Consider the following 21,587-nt stretch of genomic DNA (forward strand, 5'->3'; position numbering starts at 1 on the left):
GCAATTCATTTCTTGTTCTGAAAATATGGAAACAACTATACAAATAAAAGCACAAATAATTATATACATAATAGCATATTCAAACAAGTACAAATACAAGACTTTGAATCACTTTATTTAGACACATTGTGTTTTCGCTGTCAGTTTTGACAGATGGGTGAAAGAACATAAGCTGTCCTGCATTCCATTTTTGTAACTGTACAGTAAGCCACAGCAGAATACAAGCTGGAGTTTAGTCACCATTTTCCATGAATGGGTAGTGACAATACTAATTTGATTTGCTTTCCACTATGCTTATGTACACTAACCCTCCCGGGGAGAGGACTGCAAGTTGCAAGTTACTAGTAGGAGCGAATAGCAGGTGGGACAGTTGAGCAGTCTTCTTCATTCAAAGTTCTGTCAATCACAGGTCTGTATTTCAAGGTAACCTAAAGTAAGAGAGAGCAAAGGACTTTGAGAAAAACAAACCTCTTGTATATAAACAAGGCAGACTAGCTAACAGGAATGACTGAATAACATAGGTAACAGAATTACTTCATTGATGGTAACCTAATTTCTCCATTATTCAGCTCCTTCCATTAAAAAAAAACAGTTAGTAATCTACAAGGAGCATTTAAATTCCACCAAGTTACCACTGACTGAATTCATTAAAAGCAAAGCCTGACCAGTAATTGTATCAGAATACTACTTCAAAAAGGCCTTTTGAACAAAAGTGAAGTTTTGGCAAAGATTGCTAGTTCCTAGTTCTTTAAGCTAGGAAAGTCTTGAAGATTGAGACCACAGTGGATTGGTTAGGAGACTGAACTGTGCCACTATCTTTCCAGCCACAGCAGCTACTCAAGAAGTGAAATGTTCACACTCAGTCTCAATGTACCTTCCCAGATGGGACATCCACATACGAAAGGGTGTGCTTTCTCCAGTGCTCTTCAAATGGCTTCTTCTGTTGGCCTTGGAGTGGCTTAGAATAGTCATACTCATCTACCCGTAACTGAGGAGAAAATTAGGTTAGTATAGACAGAAGTTGCATCTGCAAATCACTTTATGACCACATGATTAGATGCATTCCAATTACAACTGTAATACAATGTGTCTCCCAATAGCCAGCAAGCTTTCTTAACACTGCCCATGTAAAATTTTAAAGCCCTTGCAAGACCTCAGCATTTAAGGTAATGTTCCTTCCACAGAACAATCATTCTGATTGAAATCGTGCTTATGAATTAATGAACTTATTATTACTCCCAGTTTAGACGTCTCTAATCTTTTGCACACAGGGACCTACTCTTCTTTAAAGACCGTTACCCAATGCTGCATATATTGGTCATTTTATATATAACAAATTAGATTAGATCAAACAGAGAAGATAGGACCCCAAGCAAACAGTACACTAATCTCAACTCAGGACTCTGAAGAGATTACTGTGAAGAAATTACAACTTTTAAATCCAAGGATTATTTACAAATAACATGCAAAGAGAATCCTACATCCAGGTCACAGAAAATATTTATACCTTGTAGTCCTCTCTGGCATGAGCACCCCGGGACTCTTTGCGAGCCTCAGCACCATAAATGGTTTGTAGAGCACAAAGCATCAGATTTTGCAGTTCGAGGGTCTCCACCAAGTCAGTGTTCCACACAATACCTATGAAAATATTGAAATACTACGGAATATGTTCTGCAAATAAGTTATTCCTCCATTTACTGCTGTCCCATTGCTGATAGTTAGAACTGAACTAGCCAATGCTCTACCTACTGCAGATGCAGTGCTCTGCAATATTGAGTTACTCACTATTGCCTGCAAAGATCAGAACACCTGCAACTCAGTCCCCACAGTTCACACTGGATCACAAGATCTGGCTAGATGGTCTTTGAGAAGACTCCCAGAAGATGCAGACAACAATGCTTCCCTTTCTTCCCACCCTCAGTGAGAGGAAAAAAAAAAAACAAATCCCTGCTAAGACAGTGAGACAGTGTTCTTGTTAATTTAAGTATCTCCAAGGTAGACCCAAGTTCCCTTATATGAATGTATCTTCATTTCGATACCTACATATCACAACACATAGCTATCATAACACTTTTCCTGATGCTGTCCAAGACAGACAGTTCTACATTCAGTGTTAGGATACATGTCCAATAGCAGTAGTTGGAGAAAAATACACAACTAGTTGGAGAATGGACAAAAGGTGGATAATCAATTATACATAATTAACCAAGTCCTCCTAAGATACACTGCAAGACATGGCAGTATCTGTATGCAGCGCTATCTGCTCAGCTGAAGTATGAAAACCAAGTGTTTGGCCCATGAGTAGTCTTGCCACCTTTTTGCTACTCCCTGGCCTTTTCAGACGATACTTAGCAAAGTTCATCTTAGTATCTGAGCAACTTCACATCATGTTCCGAGAGAACAGCAGTTAGCACCTTACACAGTTAAATCTGATTTCAGTCTTTGCTTCTTTGAAATAGTGTGCAAACAGAAAATGACCAGTTAGATCAAGTACTTCACTGCTTACCATGTTTAGCAAGTAGGGCTCTACAAAATATTGTGAAAGATTCAAAATTGTCTTTATCCCAAGTTTCAAGAAACACATAGCAGGTTTAAAGAAGAAAAAAACACAGACTTTTCCCAGAGAATACTTTGGCCAAGGCATATTCTTTGCTATCAAATTACCTCTATCAAATGTCTTTAGATGAGCCAGATCACCATAAATTTGGCTAAGTTTTTCACAGCCTTCCTGGAGTACAGAACCAGTACGAAATACAGCAGCATGGTTTTGCATTGTCTGCAAGACAGTAACACAAGATCAGTTTCATATGCTGCATATGCATAATACTCCACATAACTTTATTAGTTCAACAGAGCTTGCTATACAGCTGGTTTGATTTCCAGCACATCTGCCACCTATTGACAAAGGAAAGCCACTCTTCTGTTCACCTCAGAGAAAACCTCACTCTGTTACAATACCCAAGAGAAATAACCATGACGGGAAGAAGAAATTACCAAAACTGATACAGCCTTTATTGTGCACAATCTTCTCACACTGCTTTTTACTTCTGCAAAGCAAATCCTGAAGTGTACTTCGCAAAGTGACCAAGCCCTCTGTTGCTTGCAGCTTCTCCCACGTTACACTTGAGAGCTTCACCAGGCTTACCTTCTGCATGTTAAGTCGGACTTCCGAAGTTCTTATGGTTCCATCAGCAAATCTTAATTTGTCAAGATTAGCAACTGACTCTTCACCAGCATTTGGCTTAATGGAGGGAACTGTCTCTCCTAATAACAAAATTTCAGTAAGGTTAGTAGGTGACTGGTTGTTGTTTCCAGGAGTTTCATAGCCTTGCACCTACTAAAAGTCAGATTTGACTAAAATCCAATCTCTTGCCTTCCTCTGAGATACAGTTTAACTGTTGTTTTCTTGAATGCCCAGTATTACAACCCCTAAATTTAAAAATACTCAGTGGAATATATGAATCACATTCTTCCTATCACAGTTAGTAGAAAATTTATAGGTTTGGCTAAATTCTGCTGTTAATTCCTTAAAAACAGAATTTGATATAAATTCTCCTGAACTATGGAATAAGCTTGGCTCCTTACCATCTTCTCCCATATGTTCCTTATCTCCTCACCCCCAAACCTCACACATACTCCTGTACCAGGATACCATGACGGGACCAGTCAATAAGTTTGGCAGTTACATGTGAGCTTTGCATATTGCCTCTAATACTGGACCCCATCTGTTACTGGGTAACAAATCAAACACAGCATCTTACCAGCATATTTCATCTCACATGTAGCTTTGAATTCAGACTAATGAAAACCATCCTGTAACTTCCAGCTCAAAAGGACTCACAGAAAGACTGATCCAAATAAATGTTTGCACAAAGCAGAGCCAGCAAGCACTGCTAGATCAAAGCCAATTCCATCAGGAACCACCACTCTGGGCACTTTGAGCAGAGTCAGACTGAAAAAAAATATCTTACTAATTTGGACATTAAGCAATGATGAAACAGATGACTACTTCTGGACTTGAGCTGCAATATAACTGCCTCACAGTGTTTTGTTTGTTGGTTGCGTTTTCCAGCTCGGTAACTGCTGCTGTATGAGATTACTTAAAAATAACAGCGATAATCCATATATAGGGGATGAGATCTTACTATTTTTTAGTATCTCTCTCTTATTATTTGTATATGCAGTCCACCTTATAAATCAGTAAGGTGGCAGACTGCACTATATGGAAGTGCCATGTCTACGACAGACTACATTTTGATGTAGAAGTTGCAGTGCAGGATGTAGAGAAGTCAGTCTTCATATGCTATATTCTGTTTTGCCAGCTTGTGAAAAGTTTCAACTGTTTTTGCCAACAGCATTGATTCAATTCTAGTTTTAAGATTTATTCATAAAGCACATTAATGACAAGCATTTGCATCACAAGGAACATTGCTATAAAAAGCATAAACACTGATTTCTGCCTTTTCTAACAATCAAGACTCTATGTCTAGCATTCTTAAGTTGAATTACATAGCAACAACTCTTGTTGGGCAGAAATGAAATTGTAAAGGATAATGTCTTTAAAACAATGAAACAAACTGAGACTTACCAGGCTTGCACGTCTCTGCAATAGTAAGGGCACAAGCACGACCAAATACCACCAAATCCAGAAGTGAGTTTGCACCAAGCCGATTTGCACCATGGACAGATGCAGAGGCTGCTTCCCCACAAGCATATAAGCCAGGTACCACTTTATCCTCACCATTCACATGTGTGATCACCTGTCATTTCAGACAGTCAATTAATACTAATTTCTTGAACAATTTTTAACAGTGTAAACCGCCTTATTTGCAAAGGCTGCATGCAGGTGAAGATGAAACACAACAATCTAAAATTTTCTCCAAGTCTGAAACTATAAACACCTCAGTTCTACATAAATACAGACGGCACTAAAACCTAAGATTTCTTTAGTTATGCTTATGAAACAAAACCATCTACTTCACTGCAATTCTGCAGCAAGTCACAAAAACATAGAAAGCAAATCTGATCTGCATGCATTTCCAAGGCAAAATTTCACATTAAAAATAAGACACGTACAATACACTGAAACAGAAAAATTCATGTGATGCAACCACACTGACTTCTAACTAGTATGAGTTTAAGGACTCTGCTTTAGTGTAGAGATTACATGAAGTAAAGAGAGTTAATATACAGTAACTGGAGTTATAGAGCCCTAGTTGTAATAGAGCCATAGTTTAATTGTTGTTCAACTATACATTATCCTCAACTTGACAAACAGAGAATTATTGTCAGACATAACACCAACTTAATTTTAAATGTTTCTTGGAGCTCACATCTCCAGATGGACTGAAACATGACTCAAGTAACTTACAAAAAAAACCCCAAGGGATGGTGTGTTTGAAGTACTCTGACATTATTATTATTATTAATAAAAAACTAATGTTATTCAGCATCCTTACATTTATGAGAAACACTGATAATGCTTTCATATTTGGAAAGTAATTTCCTTTTATCACACTGGGAAAAAAAATAACTCTAGAAGTGATCTATTACTTACCTGTCCTTTGTAGTTAGTAGGAATACCTCCCATGTTATAATGCACAGTAGGCAGAACAGGAATAGGTTCTTTAGTGACATCAACTCCAGCAAATATCATAGCTGTTTCTGAAATTCCTGGGAGACGAGTTGCTAGCTGCTGTGGTGGTAAGTGGTGCAATTGCAAGTACACATGGTCTTTTTCAGGGCCACAACCCCTGCCAAAAAAAGTCAACACTGGAATACAAAAGAGGAATTCTGCAAGCACAAGTAAGATTTCTAATCCAGTTTGCTTAATTTGTAAAAATTTTAACTTTTCATTTCTTTCAAAGGTTATCAGGAAAAAATGAGTAGCTAGCATATTTAGGAACTGTTGAATCTGGCAGAATTTAAGTGAATTTTTCACCTCCCAGGTTTCTTTTCACAGTAATTCATAGTGTTTAAGACTTTAGACCACTACATCACTGCAAAAATACACAACAATTGAAGATAATCAAGAGAAGAGAGCACCAAATTATTTCCACTGTTTGCAATAAGAATATATATACTAAACTTGTTTGAACAACTGTCTGTATGACGAACCAAATTCGAACAGGAGGCTCCTAGCATATTTTGTTCTTTTTTAGGAATTAATAAGTAAAATTTCTGCTCTGCATGCAGTATTCAGCTAACAGTTATTAAACCTCACTCCCGCAAATTATAAGGTGTTTATCAAATGAACTATTGTACTGTATACACTCTAGTATGATTAAGTATTTATTGTGCAGTTTTATGAACAGTACTGAACTAACCTTCCTTCACGGATTTCTATGGTCATAGAACGAGATACTACATCCCTGGAAGCCAGATCCTTAGCAACAGGTGCATATCTCTCCATAAATCTTTCACCTTGACTGTTAATTAGAATACCTCCCTCTCCACGACATCCTTCTGTTATAAGACAGCCAGCCCCATAGATACCTGTCAAGAAATAAAATAACCATCAAATGCAATATTCTTTTGGCAGCCTCATAATCAGAATGACCAGGATTGAATAAACAAGATCTTAAAGCAATGCAAACAAGTGACAAAGGTAGATTTTATTCCATCCTAATCATACCACTAGTAACTGTCCCCAAAGACTGCTGAGAAACAAATGCTGCTATTCCTTTCAAATACTCTTTGTAGAAAGTGAGCAAGTTGATTTGGAACACCCATGATATTGATAATATTAGAACTAGAAGAGATTTACACCCACCAATATGTAAGGAGACTTTTATAAAGGTTTTGTAGACCATCAGCAATTACTTTGTTAAAAAACTTTAAATAAACCAGAAGTTGATTATCTTAGTGCCAGTTTGCTAGTCTTCATTCCTTCTTCTCCTGTGCTGAGGCAGTAAAGGACAGCTTCAAATTGTATGGAATGAAAAAAGCTTACTAAGTGTAACTTTACTTTAGAGAAGGAAGGTCTACCTGTTACCCTTCAGCACTGGTCAACATAAAAAACAAAAATGGTAACGAGCTCCTGCACTTGATAGTTATGTTAGAAGCTATGGAATTATCAGACAAGCAATTAAGCTTATTTTAGTATTAAAACCTTAGCTAAGTCAAATTAACACTAGATCTCTTTATAACTGCATTGCTGTAAAATTAAGTGAATATTTTAAAAAGTCATTACTTATTGCAAGTTAAAACTGAGCATTTGTTTAGCTATAACAAAAAAGAACCTTACTTTTTAGTTTGTGAATCCTGTCATCTAGTCTTGATACTGACCCTGTGCCTTTACACAAAAGATTCTAGTATATAGCTACCTAACATTTGCACCTATCTGGTCGCTCCTGTACCTAATATCAAACCCTTTAATATTTTAAAGACAAGAGGCAACTTAAGTTTAAGAGGTAAAGAGGTTTCAACTTGGAATTTATAATACCTGTTAGTACTGTAAAAACAGCACCTCAAAATATTTAACACCGGTCTTTCAATTAGAACAGCTAAGACTTTTCTCATACCATAAGTCTTACTTGCAGACTTACATTCCATGACAGTTGCAGACAAGTCTGAACACCCGTGACAACAAAGCGCTACAGAAAAGTGCAAACTGACTTGAGCACATTTTTAAACAACAAAAGACTCTGACTTTTTAAGAATAACGTTGTGAGTATTATTTTATATTGTGTACCTGTAGGGTGAAACTGTACAAATTCTAAGTCCTGGCAAGGGAGACCAGCTCGTGTGACCATAGCAGTGCCATCACCCGTACTAGTATGAGCAGATGTACAACTGAAGTAAGTGCGCCCATACCCACTACGGAACACAAATGTTAACAGAATTAGCAGATAACAAACAAACAAACACAAAAAAAAAACCCTACAAATCACCAGAACAAACCACTTAACTATGCTCTTTGCACAATAGTGGAAATAGAGCAGATAATCAGATGCTAAGTTTTGCTATCGTCTGTGCTAAAATTCAAAAGAAAACAAAATTGGTATTGCCCTGTTATGTTCAACCATATTTGAAAGATGGCAGGTGGCAGGTCCAGGAATAACAATTTCAAAGCAGGATAATTAGGTTAGTATCAGAATCCTTTTTACCAGAAGAGTTACTTCAGAATGTCCTCTCAATTCAATCGCATCACTCCATTTGAATTACTTCTAGCAGTTTTATCAAAAATAGCATATAACAATGGTTTAAACCCTTGAGATGGCCCTGATTTTATATTCTTAAATTTCAGAACTTGGTTGCCCAAAATTAGGTATTAAAAGTGAATGTTATGCCTAAAACAAACATTTTAACTTCCAATGTTATTGAGCACTGCAAATACCTCTAATTTCAGGACGAACTCTCAGAAGTATCAATACACATTTGTATGTAATTTAACATATTCAAGTAGGAAAACAGCTTTAGCTTTAACAAAGCCATATTATACAGGCAACCAAACTCAGTATTTTGGTATACAAAGTATTTATAAACATTTGTCATACTGAAACAGATAAATGACTTATTGCTGTCTAATGCATATAGCACTCTAAAGGTATATAAATTTTTGCAACCAAGTAATGTGAAGTTACGCTCATCCAATAATTTCATTTTACAACAATTAAACTTACAATTTTGGTATCTTAACATAGCAGATTCTCCAAATTTTAAAAAAAGCTGTTTCCTACAGCACACTCAGAACCCTACAGAAATATACATACATTGGTGACATTGCAACAATGTCAACTTTAACCAGCATATTTTAAAAATACCACATCATTGGGTTACTGCTCTTGAGCATTTCATCTTCCTGCCATTGTTCTAGCATTCCAAGTTAGACCTCATATTGCATTTATACTTGGCCACAAAACTAATCAGTGCCTTCTTTCAGAAGGAATGAGTGAATTCACTTCTATTGCTTCTAATTAAAGGGGGGGGGAAGATGAATGTATAAATTACGTTTTGCAAGCCAACATATCATCCCTATACTGTGGATTCACATACAAATACACAGACTTCCAACTAGAAGCAGCCTCAAGTTTATGTCCTTCATCATAAACATCACATTACCCAGTGGCAATGACAGTGTTCTTTGCTCTAAAACGATGTATGGTGCCATCTTCTATACAAAGGGCAATAACACCACGACATTCTCCATTTTCCATAAGCAGGTCCAAGGCAAAATATTCAACAAAGTAGCTTGTATCGTATCTTAGAGACTGGAGGGAAAAAAAAAAAAAAAAGTAGCTTTAAGAAAAATCCAGAAATCAAAGTAACCTCTCCTCAAAACTGTCAAGGCAATTGGGCTGTATCCAGATAAAAAAACACCCCTAACAGCTCTCAGGGAAGCTGCCTTCCTCACAAATCTAAAATTCGCTAATTGATCTATTCTAGCTTAGAGAGATACAAGGGGTTACGAAACCACTTAATCCTGAGACGTAACAGCTACTCAGCAAGACTTATTTGCCTCTACATTTGGCAACACTTCACTCAGCTGTGGTAGTTGATACATGTACAAGCATGTTGTACTTAACCTCTCATAGAGAAGCGGAATACACCTCCACGTGCCTAGTACACCAGCAGAAGCAGCAGGCATCAAGTCAAACGTTCTTTTTATGCCCTCAAGGATCAGACTCATGTTTGGCAACACTGAGCATTTGCATTACAGAAGTATATAGAATGTGAACCTGAAGGAAAACAATTAGCTAGCTACCAAGTAAGCAAAAAACTTTAGCTACTAGGTATTCAATTTCAGTTTTGTCCTGGTTTGAGCCAGGATAAAGCCAGTTTTTCTTTTGCTGATTCCTTTTTTTCCTTTCAGTGAGCTTCCTTCAACTAGAAACTGCATGTTCTGCTAGGTTGATAAGACACTGGAATGTTTTTGTAATTGCTGGGCCCTCAAAGTCGTGCCTTTGCTCTGCCGGCTCAGACACTACGGGGGGATTTGTGGCCCCCCCGTGGGAGGCTGGGTTAGACGACCAGCAAAACTGGCCAGAGATATTCCATCCCATATATCTACGTAAGCTCGGGGGAAGGTCGGAGATGACAGAAGAAAACTTCCTTCCTTCTTGCTTCGCTCTCTCGCTGCTTCGCTTCGCCTCTCTGTCTCCCTTCCTTCTTCTCTCTCTCTCTCTCTCTCTCCCCCGTTCGTGGCTCGTGTCTGGGAAAACACCATCTGCCCATCATCGTCGACCCGTTGACCCCAAGCCCTTCTGACCCTTGTAACTCTCTGCCTTTCTCCAGGAGCAGCTTCGGGATTCCTCGAAATTGTCTCGTTTGAGGGAAGTGCTGTGGGAGTTGCTGGGGGTGGGGGGAGGCGAGAGGCTTCTACCCACACCTTTGTATAATCACATATATATATATATATCTCCTCTCATATCACACATTAGTATTCTAATTAAAGCTGCACGGTTCAGTTTTCAATCTAGCCAAGCCTCTCTCTCTTTTTTTTCTCTCTCTCCTTCCCTACCTGGGTGGGAGGGGGAGGGGATCAAGAGCATTGTTGTCAAACTGAGTCAAACGGTGATAAGTTTTCAAGTAGCTTAATAACATTTTAAAATAATCAAATCTTTCTTCAATTATGGTTTGTAGATTTGATAGGAACAGATAATGGAAGTCACAGTCACTTAATTGCCATAAAACAAGCTCAGAAATGTAGAGCAGGCCTTTATGCATTTACACCTCTTGCTTTCCCCTGCCCCCTGCATGAAGAGGACCATAGAGTTCTCCAACACTGCTGTGCAAGATTTTTTTGAAAAAAGCTTTCTGGAGAAGGTTTGCATAAATTCTCTTCAGGTCTAGTCAACAGACATGAAAGTATTAACAGTGAGGAACCACTACAGACAACGCTAACAGTGTACACTAATTTAACATCCATTGTCTTCACAAGAGCCATAATGATGGTCTTTCAATTTCTTCTGTTTCTGTGTACTGCTGACAAAATCAAGCATCACCTACACTACATCCTTCCACGTTGCCTCAGGAAGGAAGGAAATCCAGAATTGTCATCAGTCACTCCTCTGGATTCCTCACTCATATGTGAACAGCTATACGTTTTGTCTGTGGTTTTGGTTGGTTGTTTTTTTTCCAAACTTCAAGAGGGTCAAGAAAAAATACCATTAAGTGCAAATACAAAAACCCAAAGCACATTTACTTCATGGCTGCTTACCCTGCCATACAGAGTGTGTAACAGTGAATGTCCTGTCCTGTCTGCAACACAACAGCATCTGTGAGCCTGTCCTCCTTTTCCAAACTGAAGACTCTGTCCACCAAATGCACGCTGATAAATTTTTCCTTCTTCAGTCCTGCTGAATGGCATCCCGTAATTTTCCAGCTGATGAAACCAAATACAAGTATCAGAAACTCTGTGTATAGCAATCCAACAACAAGTTATTTTACTATGGTCCTAGTAAGGAGATCTCTTTGGAAGCTACTTTGTGCTAGAAGAACTTAAGAGCTGACATCAATTCCAGTGAGTCTCACCTCTATCACTGCAGCTGGAGCTTGCTCAGTCATGTAGTGTATGGCATCTTGATCACCCAGCCAATCAGACCCTTTCACTGTGTCATAGAAATGCCATCTCCAGTTATCATCCTCCATGTTTCCCAGAGCAGCGTTGATACCGCCCTGAAAATGAAAATCCATTTTCCTGGCATTACTGAAGTACAGTTTTAGTAGGCTTTCCTCATTTCTGTTAAAAAACACATACCATTTAGGCCTCCGTGGACAAGAAATACAGTAAAGTCAGATTAAACACAGCTGTGAAAAGCCTGTGAAATTCATCAGTTTCACAATGGCTTTTCTCTTGTTCTGTGTAACAGAATGAACTTCAAAGTTACATTTAATGCAGTGAAAAAGCACTTAATAGAATCTAAACATGTGCTGCCTTCCAAAATAGTGGCAACAACATATGCAATATTTATCAAAGGAAGCATGATGTTCATGTGCCTACCCAAATCAGCTTTCTGAGAGCAGCTGTTTTTTAAACATCTGTTCAACCTCATTTCTCACCTGTGCAGCAACAGTATGAGATCTGGTGGGAAACAGCTTTGTAACACATGCTGTATTAAATCCAGCCTCTGACAAACCAAATGCAGCCCGCAGACCTGCTCCGCCTGCACCCACAACTACTGCATCGAATTCATGGTCCACTACTGGATATTGCGTAGAAATCTGGAAAAATAAATCAGTTTGTTATGAACACAAATATTTCAAGCTAGGTAAAACTTGAGCTTCATGCAGTCAAAAGCAGTACAGGTTTAATATCCTTAATAGACTCTTGAAGTGAATGCTACATCTGATACGTACTCTTGGATGGAAACTATAAGTAAAAAAAAAAGCCATGCATTTCAGCAACTCAATCTCACTAAGTACTTGAACACAGCACTCTGCTAAAAGCCAATTATGTGGTGGTTTCGCATCTGTATCACCTAATCTGTTACTTAAGATATAAAGAGGTACAGACATACCGAGCTGGAAACCTTTGTAGAAGCATTTTTCTTTCCATAGACTGTGAAGTGCACGTTGCGTGCCAGAGCCTGGCATGCCGCTGGCCACTACGGAAAGAAGTCAAGGCAACTATTAGAGAACATGTTTTCACAAGGAAGACTTTCAGCATTCTTGGCTACCCTACATTTATAACATTTATTTACCACTGATATAATATAAACAAAGATATTGTATCAACATATTTTCGAGCTACACCAAATGAAATGCTGGCTCTCCTACACTCATACCCAGAAAAAAAAAAAAATAGTTTTGACTGGACGGAAGAACCACTTGCAAGTAACACGGTGTCACAGATTATCTGTTATTTACTTTACTAACATTAACCAGTCTCCTAGACCTATCTGACACTGCACTGATTAAAAATTTGTTTGCTATTAATGTTGCAGTATTCTTGCATTTTTTTAATAAATAAACAAAGATAAAGTCAACTTTAAGGAAACCACATGATTAACAGAAAATACCTCTCACATCCACATCAAGCAATCCTAGAATTTGAAATATTTCAGGTGGTCAAGAGTAACAAGGAAAAAAAAAATAGGTGGTAAGGAAGGTTGTTCAGCTACTCATTGCTTCAAAAGTCAGAGATATTTCTCTTGTTCTCATTATCTATTAATTGACAAATGACAACATCTATTAAGTGACAAATTTAGAACCACTTATTAATACCTAAATGAAGCACAAGGGCACAGTTTTCCCCTTCTGTAATGCTATTCCCTCTCCCTGACATGTTCAAAACCAAACAAACAAAAAAAAACCTCTGCACCCAAATCTACCCAGTACTCAGTCTTTGCTTTGATAGGTTAAAACAATCAGAATTTTTGTCTCCATCATATCAATCTCCAACATCTTGGAAACTGCTATTTCTTCTTCACACTAATCAGTAAAATACAGCTAACTCAGCATGCATTATTGATGAGAATAGCAACAAAAAAACATACCAGTGATTCGTGCAGTGACATCAGCACTTCCCTATTTGAAATATATCCTAAAATGCATGGAGTGACATTTGTGTTTTCTAGCAACTGTTATCTTCACAGTTCAATCATCCCATAATAACATACTAAAAAGTAGGTCTTCCTATCACTTTCAAATCACCATCTCTTCCCCTATCCAAAGTAAACCACAGTACACTTCCCTCAACTGTCACCTCTCATACTGGTTTCCTTAAATTATCTTCCTGTATATCAGTGAATCTAATGTGTCATCATATTTGCTAACACACTTCTGCTTTTTATAGCCATCTTTGAATAAGCTCAGTCTTAACAGTGATTTGTAAAGAGTTTTACTAGTACTCTCCCCCTTACACCCTGCTGGGTTATAGTGCTTTGAGGCAATTCCATGCTCATTTCAATTCCTGTATTAATCATAATCTTTAATATTTCACACACAGAATCAAATCAACTAGTTCACCAGCAACCAGATGAAGCCTACAGCTTACAAAAGCCTACAGTTCTCCCAGCAATCACAGCTGATACTAAAATGGGTTGTTCTCACTGCAGCAAAACTGCTTTCACAAGCCTAAATGCAACTGAAGTTCAGACTAGCAGAACTCCAATCGAGATATGTCAGGCTACACCGTGCACTTTAAATGTAGCAGCTGTGCACTGTCTAGCATATGCTACTATTGCTTGTTTCCAAAACGCTGTTACAGCTCTCTTGACTGCAATACATTGTTTATGGTTGATGAGCAACAATACATTTGGCTACTGCATAAAGCAATTAAAAGAAAATCTTTAACGTAAGTAAAGACAGCACACAACAAACAGGTCTGTACATACTTAGTATTGGTTAAAGAAAGTGCAAATGACAGGATGGGGGGAACAACGTAAAGAAAAAAAAACACACCACAAAACCCCACACACACACAACAAAACAAACAAACAAAAAACACAACAACATACACAACTCAAGAGCTATAAACTGTGGTTATGCCCCAAAGCCCCAGAAGAAACAGTTTTCTTTTCCCCTCAGAGTAAACAGCCTGCTCCAATGTCCAGTCAGAATTCTGACACGATGCCTTGCACTTAATTTCCTTTTTAAAAGCTTTGTTAATTTCTGAAGTTGCTATAAACAGCTATCAGATATGTTTTTCATCAGAGGACTCTGGAAATATATTCTAAAAAAAAAAAAAAAAACCCAAACCACACAATCACACAACTGTTTAGCAGATTGCTTTTCTCTTCATATCCAATTTCTGCAAAACAGAGGTTTCAGAACTGCTATTCCCATCCACACAGACTTTTTTGTTACTGTTATACATAAGAATTTTTGCTGCCATTGAGTTTTGTACAGAATGCGTCTGAACAAAAGCCCACAAAGCAGAAAAAGATGTTACTCTAAATTTGAAGGAAACACCGATCATACCAATCCTGAGTTGTTATGCTAACAGAAACATCATGGTTCCAACGAGGGACAGTTCACTGCCGTTTAAAACTAAACAGCCTTCAAGCCTTCAAACAACCTCGCAGTAGGTTATCTTTTCTGCAGTTGCTTTATAAGACAGGGACAACTACAGCTACATTTACATGGTCCTTTTCCCACGCATGTATTTTTTGTAATCCAGAGCTCATGACGGACACACACGGCGAGAGCAGTGGAAAGAAAGTGAAAACTCGCACTTCACCTCGGAAAAAAACAAGCCTCCGCTAAGGAGCACTAACAGATCAGCGACAACAAAGCAGTTACACCTTAAAGAAGCACGACCTGGGAAGAAGTGCTCGCCAGACGTGAGGGAGACGCAGACATACGCTAGCTTCCCACTCAGGTGCAGAAAGAGCGAGCAGTCATCTTTACACCCAGATGCTGGGACTGGAAGGTGCTGCATCTCTCAGGCTCCTCCAGGGCCCTTCCCGTCCCCGCCGCCTTCCCCTGTCCCTCAGGGAGCCCGCTCACGGCCTAAGGCTGCGGCGCTCGCCTCCCCAGCCGGGAGGAGCGGCCTAACCATGCCCACAGGCACGGTTAGCAAACCACGCTCAGTAAACCCAGTCACCCGCCCCAGGAGACGAAGAACAAAACCAGCCACGCTCCATAAGAAGAGCCGGAGGGAACCGAGCCTGCCGATGGGGCGACTCGCCCCCGCACAGCCCCGACCGCCCGGCTCCCGCAGCCCGGCCGCGCCTCCCCGCCCCGGGGCCAGCGCTCCGCGGCCAAGGTCACAGGGGAGACAGCACGGACGGGCTGCCTGCGGCTGCCGCGCACCGGCCCGCAGGGAAGGGCTGGCAGAGCCGCGGCTGGACGCGCTCCCCCGCGGCGGCTGAAGGGAGGGGCAGGAGACCTAACGCGGTCCCCAGACCCTGCCGGTCTGTCTCCCTCTGGAAAGGGCTTTATCCGCGCCACGGCCCGACTCTCTCCCCGACGCCGGCAGGGCGGGGCGGGGCGGGAGGGCAGCGCAGGGCACAGCGGGGCGAGGACAGGCACTCACCGCCCGCGCCGCCGGCCGCAGCCAGCGCCTCGCCAGGCTCCGCGAAGCCGCTACCGTCGCCGCCATTTCGCAGGCTCCCAGAGGCGTCAGCAACGACGCATGCGCGAGGTCGCGGCTACCGGCGCCGCTAACCGGCCCGGCGGGAGAGACCAATTATGCGGGGAGGGGGAGGAGGGGTTCGGGCTGCGTGGGCGCGGGTGTGCCTGCAGGCGGGGTTCCTCCCCGAGATTCCCGCCTGTTCCCCAGCGGAGCGGGATAGGAAGGCACCAGGACACCGGGAGCCCTTAGGGCTCGGGCGAGTCCTTTAGTTGTCCCTCCAGGCTGTTTCACCCCCTCTCTCTGCTAATGGGCCGGCCCGGGAGGGGGCAGGGCCGGCAGGTAAGTGACAAGCGACGCGGCGAGGCCGGGGTTCCGCGCTCCTGGGGGCGGCGGCCTCACCCCACGGCCCCTGCCCTGCCCTGCCCTGCCGGGCCCCCGCCGTGGGTCGGCGCTGGGCTGGTGGCGGCGGGGCCTGCAGCTCAGAGGGGCCTGTCGGCCTTGGGAGCGACGACGACATCAGCCACCGTGCCGCTGGGCGGGGAAGCGGGTGGGCAGTAAGAGCGGCAGCGCCGAGGCCTGGGGGGCCGCCGCCGCCGTGCTGTCCTGGCGTCCGGGCCGGTAGTTACGGAGCGAGGCGGGGAGCCTCTCGCTGGATGAAAGTAAAGTTCCTAAGTAACGAGGTCACTCTCTGAGGGTCGGGGGCAGAAATACCCGTCCCGGCATTAGCGGTGGCCCGGGTGAGAGGGTGGCTGTAGGGCGGCCCAGTGCCTCCGTGCGCCGCTAAGGTCCTGTTTCTCTCCCGTAACGTCTCAGGTGCCTTCATGAATAACTTAAATGACCCTCCCAACTGGAACATCTTGCCAAATCAACGAGAGCCCGGGGATGAAGGCAGCAGATGGAACTACGCCTTGCTGGTCCCCATGCTGGGCTTGGCCGCCTTCCGTAAGTAGCGCTGGGGGGGGGGGGGGGGGTCTGCTGCCGCCGCCGGGGTGCGTGGCTGCGCGGGGAGGGCTCGCCCGCCAGCCCGGGGGTCTCTGAGGGTGGGCAGTGCTGCCCCGCCTCGGCGTTTCCTCTGGTCTGCTCGCTTCTAAGGCTGATATCAGCAGTGCTTTCTGTTGTTGGTAACATTAAGGCTGTGGCCGCTTTTGGCACGCGGAGCTGAATCCATGTTTAATAAGCTCCAGTTTACAAAGTTTCCTTAGAGGAGTAGACATACGGTGTGCTAAAGAGTCCAGAGGTAACGACCCAAAATGTTGCTGATGCACGTTCATTTACTGGAACTGAAAAGTTCTCAGTGAAGTTCTTGCATTGGATGCCTCCAGTTTGTTTCCCCAAGACTTTATATATTTCTTCTTTAATCCAAGAAGAGTATTTATTAGCAATAAAAGAGTAGGGGAGATTTTACTTTAAAGGAAATACAGTAGTTTAATGTGAGTTACTGTGGCACATGAACCCACAGATACACATTTTGTGGGGCATGTGAATAGGAGTGAGTATCACTGGGGAAGGAGGGAAAGGAAGTTTTTTTTTTTACCACATGATAGCTTCTTTAGAGCCATAGTTAATTAATCATATCCATCGATGTTCTTCTATGTGTTACACTGATGCCTGAAGTCTCATTTCCATATGATAGGTTGGATCTGGACCAGAGAATGTCAAAAAGAAATAGAAAGAGAAAAAAAAGAATATTATAAAAAACAGTCATCTTTACAAAAAGATCTGGAAGCCAAATACCGGGATATCATAACAGAAAATCGTCGCACGGTTGCTCATTTGGAGTTGGAGCTTGAAAAGGAACGCAACAGAACCCTGAGCTACCGGGAGGCCCTCGTGTCCCAGAGTCGCAAACTAGTAGAAGAAAGAAGGTTCCTAGAGCAGGAGCGGGAGAAGTTAGAGCGAGAAAAGCAAGTCCTTTTGCACTCGGGAGCAGCAGGTAACTTGTACCAAAGTTGTCTGGCAAAGGAAGAAGAGTGGCAAAAGAGAGCCAATATTTTGCTGAAAGAATTTGAAGAGGGACTTAAAGAAAGACAGGACATCTACTGCAGTCTTGTTGTACCCAGAATCCAGAGACTAGAAATAGAGAAAAATCTGCTAGTTAAAGCAGCAACTGATCCTGTTGCTATAGCTCTACACATGGAAAGTGGCTTAAAAGATATTTTCAAACATGATAACTACTGTGGCAATGTGCTGAACAGAAACAAAAGTCAAAATGGAAAACTTATGTGGCTGTATCTGAAATATTGGGAACTATCTATTGAACTACAGAAGTTCAAGAGGGCAGAAAAGGCCATGTTAGGAAAACGCTAAGTAGGAAAGTAATGGAATTTCACAAAATCCACTGTGCATAGTAGGAACAATCACAGTTGTAGTCTGAAGCTGTTAAATTCTCCTACTGTGTTTCCATTTCTCCTCCACTTTGCACTTGTATTTGCATGGGACTTGTGCAGCCTTTCCTTTCACTGTCTCAAAACAGATGCTCCGCTGAGCTATGCATGCTCTTTAACTCTGTGAGTGCATTTGTATTGCAGACTGCAACATAGTCTAGAGGTATGCCAGCTTCCATAGGTATCAGAAGAAGCAAAAGAGAACTCCTTTTAGAGTGATTTATGTAGTTGATGGTTACAGTTCATCAACAGAGAAGTGTGATCTGTCTCCTCCAAGTGGGGTATCCCGTTTTGTTCCTTATTGCTGAGGTTTGTTTTACTTGGTGTCTCAATGCTATGCATTTTTTGTTTTAATTTGTGTTATTTTTGTTTAAGTGAGACTGATTTTGAGGCAGATGTTTGGAAGAGACTGTTTGAGCAAGGTGCTTGTCACATAAATCCACTTTATGTAAATATATGCATGTGTGAATGTATGTGTGTGTGTGGATAGATGTATGTATTAGTATTCTAAGGGGGGAAATAGTACGATCATGTCTCAAATTAATCAGTCATGTATTGTCTTCCAGCTTTATATACAAATAGTATTTTACAAAGGAAAATCCCAAATGTGCTAATTAACACATAAATAAACAGATTGATGAACATTTAATTGGATATAGGAATCCATGCTTTGATACCCATTGAGATATGTTAGGAATACTTATGTTTTTTTCTTAGTCAAGGTTTTAGTTGTAAACAAACAGTGTGCCTCCTTTATAGGTGTCACCGTGCTGCTGCCTCACCATCCCAGCACACTGGCTTCTACTTGGTTAGCTTGAGGGAGCTTTCGTGGGTTACTGCCGTTACACCTGGCTCTCTTCCTTGGGCAGGTCCTGTTTGTTATTCACAGAGAGGAACCTAAACCAGCCTGCACTAGTAGCCACTGCCTCCCTCCCTCACGGTTGCAGTTCTCCCAGAACTGAAGTGTGCTTTTCCACAGTTCTTGCTTTTCGAACTTATGCTTCACCACTTCATGTACATGTGACCAGTGAAACGTACAGATACACCAGCTTTTCAAACTTTGAAGAAAGATGTCTTTTTACTTCTGCTACCACAGTCAAATAAACAGATCTAGACAGTAATCATAAATAAAAAAATTACCCCAGTGCATTTCCATGCCCAAAATCAATTAAAACTTTTGAGTATTCTTTGGGTCCCGGTAGCAGTAGGAACCACCTGGTTTTTCAAAGGTGGCATATATTTTGGAGAATAACTTTTTTCTTCCTTCTTTCTAATCCAGCCGTAGACCTCCAAGGGGCAGCATTTGCCCTTTTGTTTATAACATCTGGTCTTCTCTGTTACGTGAATTTAATTAACGTTGCTAGGTTGTCAGTTTAATTAGCAATTCTGTATGTACTGAGGGCTATACTTGACAAACAAGTTTGCTCTAGGCAATCAGAAGCAATCCAGCTAAGCAACGGCCCATCCCAAGTTTTGACAGAGAACTCTGGCAGATTTGAGGTTTTCTCTTACTATTTCATTCTGGTTTAATTTCAGTGTGGGCACAGAAGGCAGCTGATAAACCTTTTGAAGTAGTGTGTGCAACCCAATCCAGCTACTCAGAAAAAATACCTAACATGAAACAAAATCCTTAAACAGGATGTTTCCCAGCTACTCAGTTTTTCAGTTGTGATTTTGCTCTCGTCAGTATAATACAAATTTTACTGTTGTATTATTTATTAGTATCTTATGTACTGATAGTTTTAACTTTTGTAAATAAAGTTATAGTAGACACAAACCTCGGGGGGGAAAAAAAGAGTGATACTATCACAAACATCAGAAAGGCCAACATTTGTCTGGGTGCCAAGGGTATGCATGTTGGGAGATGAGAATGCAATTGAGTTATTACTTGTGTGTGACAGCCTGAGTCAAGCTTCTGTAGCTGGCCATATGCACATGCCATAATTGCCCAGCTGAAAAAATCAGTTTGAACAACTAATTAATCTGTGTGTAATTCATCCAGGATGTTAAAGGTGTCTAACCACACAGCTGTGGTGCATTTCATGGGTACGTACAGGCAGTTAAGCAACTCAGCTGACAAAGAGTAGCCGGTCAACCAATGCCAATGTATTTAACTCATGCCTTGACTGTTGATATTCATTAGTTCTCAATATTAAAGATAAAACATTTCAGGCTTTTCAGTTTCTTCACAGTTTGTCACTGACATCACTGAAAATCTTTAAAGAAAAGGTCATCAAGATGGTAAAATATTTTTCAGTATAAGTACATAAGTTGAAGCATTATATGCTCGATTGTACAGGGTTGGATGCAATATAATAAATGTTTGATACTCACTTTCACTTCTTTAGAAGTATCAGCTATTTGTACTACTAATTATTGAACTATTGTTCATGGACACTTTGCGGATCGGTGCATTAAGACTGAAGAGTTATTTGAGGAGAATTTTTTAAAGTGTGTAACTGGTTTAGAAGCATTGGTCCTGTTAGTTTCTACCAAAACTCGTGTTTGTGGGTGTGTTACATATTTTTAAAATGTTCTCCCTTCATAGGTTGTTATGTTGAACTTTCTATTGTGAGCTTAATCTTGCCCAACAACTATTGTTCTGGATTGGTTATTTGTTTGGAAATGCCTATAAATACGTAGAACGCAAAAATAATTTGTTTTCCAAATATTTAATGAACTTTTTGTTATGAAAATGGTCTCTCACCTATTAAACAATATCAACTAATAAGAACTCTTAAATATTTCTGCACTGTTTTGTAACTTGGGCAATGTGCATGGGAGGAGTGGAATTTTGCTATTTCATTCCAACTTTCTAGGCAAATTGCACAATTTTAATGTTTTAAAAATGCAACAGTTTTTAAATTGGAAAGTAAAAAGTTTTGGTCTTTGTGCTGAGAAGAGAGTATGTTGGAAAGAATTTTTTCTTAGGAAAGCACAGGATTGTTAAATGGGTAAGTGCACCAACTTTAACTAAAAACGAGTGATTAAAGATGATCATCCCACTGAAAGTCTTCCTCCAGAATCCCTCTAATTGCTCATTCTGCACATCGTTTCTCCATGTGGATTTTCTCATTTCCCTGCTCTCTGTGAAGAAGTACAATCCAGCTGTTCTAGGACAGTGCTCAGACACCTTTGGAGTCCTTGTTTCCTTCATAAAAGATCCTTAATGTCTTTGTATTTGACACAGTCCTTCATATTCACTCGTCCCACACCTTCACAAGGAAAGTGCCATCCTTGTG

General features: G+C 40.9%; 2 protein-coding genes across 4 annotated transcripts; one reads left to right on the plus strand and one right to left on the minus strand.

Moving 5' to 3' along the window:
* Nucleotides 1-94: 94 nt before the first annotated feature.
* Nucleotides 95-16,036, minus strand: SDHA (succinate dehydrogenase complex flavoprotein subunit A). The gene is made up of 15 exons (XM_051609650.1): nucleotides 15,923-16,036; nucleotides 12,462-12,548; nucleotides 12,004-12,165; nucleotides 11,476-11,619; nucleotides 11,162-11,326; nucleotides 9,064-9,212; nucleotides 7,694-7,818; nucleotides 6,327-6,495; nucleotides 5,558-5,753; nucleotides 4,589-4,760; nucleotides 3,146-3,264; nucleotides 2,665-2,776; nucleotides 1,508-1,638; nucleotides 875-988; nucleotides 95-428 (listed from the first exon to the last, which is right to left on the minus strand). Exons 1-15 carry the CDS (start codon nucleotides 15,986-15,988, stop codon nucleotides 342-344), a joined length of 1,998 nt encoding a protein of 665 aa, XP_051465610.1. The 5' UTR covers nucleotides 15,989-16,036; the 3' UTR covers nucleotides 95-341.
* Nucleotides 16,037-16,165: 129 nt separating this feature from the next.
* On the plus strand, nucleotides 16,166-21,087 carry CCDC127 (coiled-coil domain containing 127). Of its 3 annotated transcripts, none has more exons than XM_051609659.1 (3): nucleotides 16,166-16,300; nucleotides 16,775-16,903; nucleotides 17,595-21,087. In XM_051609659.1, the coding sequence occupies exons 2-3, from the start codon at nucleotides 16,783-16,785 to the stop codon at nucleotides 18,266-18,268; spliced, it is 795 nt and encodes a 264-aa protein (XP_051465619.1). In that variant the 5' UTR covers nucleotides 16,166-16,300; nucleotides 16,775-16,782; the 3' UTR covers nucleotides 18,269-21,087. The 3 variants fall into 3 exon arrangements, with proteins under 3 accessions (XP_051465619.1, XP_051465620.1, XP_051465618.1); XM_051609660.1 differs by lacking the exon at nucleotides 16,166-16,300 and adding an exon at nucleotides 16,333-16,508; XM_051609658.1 differs by lacking the exon at nucleotides 16,166-16,300 and adding an exon at nucleotides 16,515-16,620.
* The last annotated feature ends 500 nt before the right edge of the window (nucleotides 21,088-21,587 follow it).

The sequence above is a fragment of the Apus apus genome, chromosome 2 (assembly GCF_020740795.1).
Source record: "Apus apus isolate bApuApu2 chromosome 2, bApuApu2.pri.cur, whole genome shotgun sequence".
In the NCBI taxonomy this organism is placed as follows: domain Eukaryota; kingdom Metazoa; phylum Chordata; class Aves; order Apodiformes; family Apodidae; genus Apus; species Apus apus.

What these genes read in the sequence shown, in the direction of transcription:
- SDHA (XM_051609650.1), bottom strand. Translation starts at nt 15,988, where the DNA reads ATGGCGGCGACGGTAGCGGCTTCGCGGAGCCTGGCGAGGCGCTGGCTG. An exon ending in TGCAGAGACGTGCAAGCCTG is followed by an intron (nt 3,265 to 4,588) that starts GTAAGTCTCAGT and finishes TTTTGTTATTAG; the next exon opens with GAGAGACAGTTCCCTCCATT. An exon ending in TCCGACTTAACATGCAGAAG is followed by an intron (nt 2,777 to 3,145) that starts GTAAGCCTGGTG and finishes ACTGTCTTGCAG; the next exon opens with ACAATGCAAAACCATGCTGC.
- CCDC127 (XM_051609659.1), top strand. Translation starts at nt 16,783, where the DNA reads ATGAATAACTTAAATGACCCTCCCAACTGGAACATCTTGCCAAATCAA. An exon ending in GCTGGGCTTGGCCGCCTTCC is followed by an intron (nt 16,904 to 17,594) that starts GTAAGTAGCGCT and finishes TCCATATGATAG; the next exon opens with GTTGGATCTGGACCAGAGAA.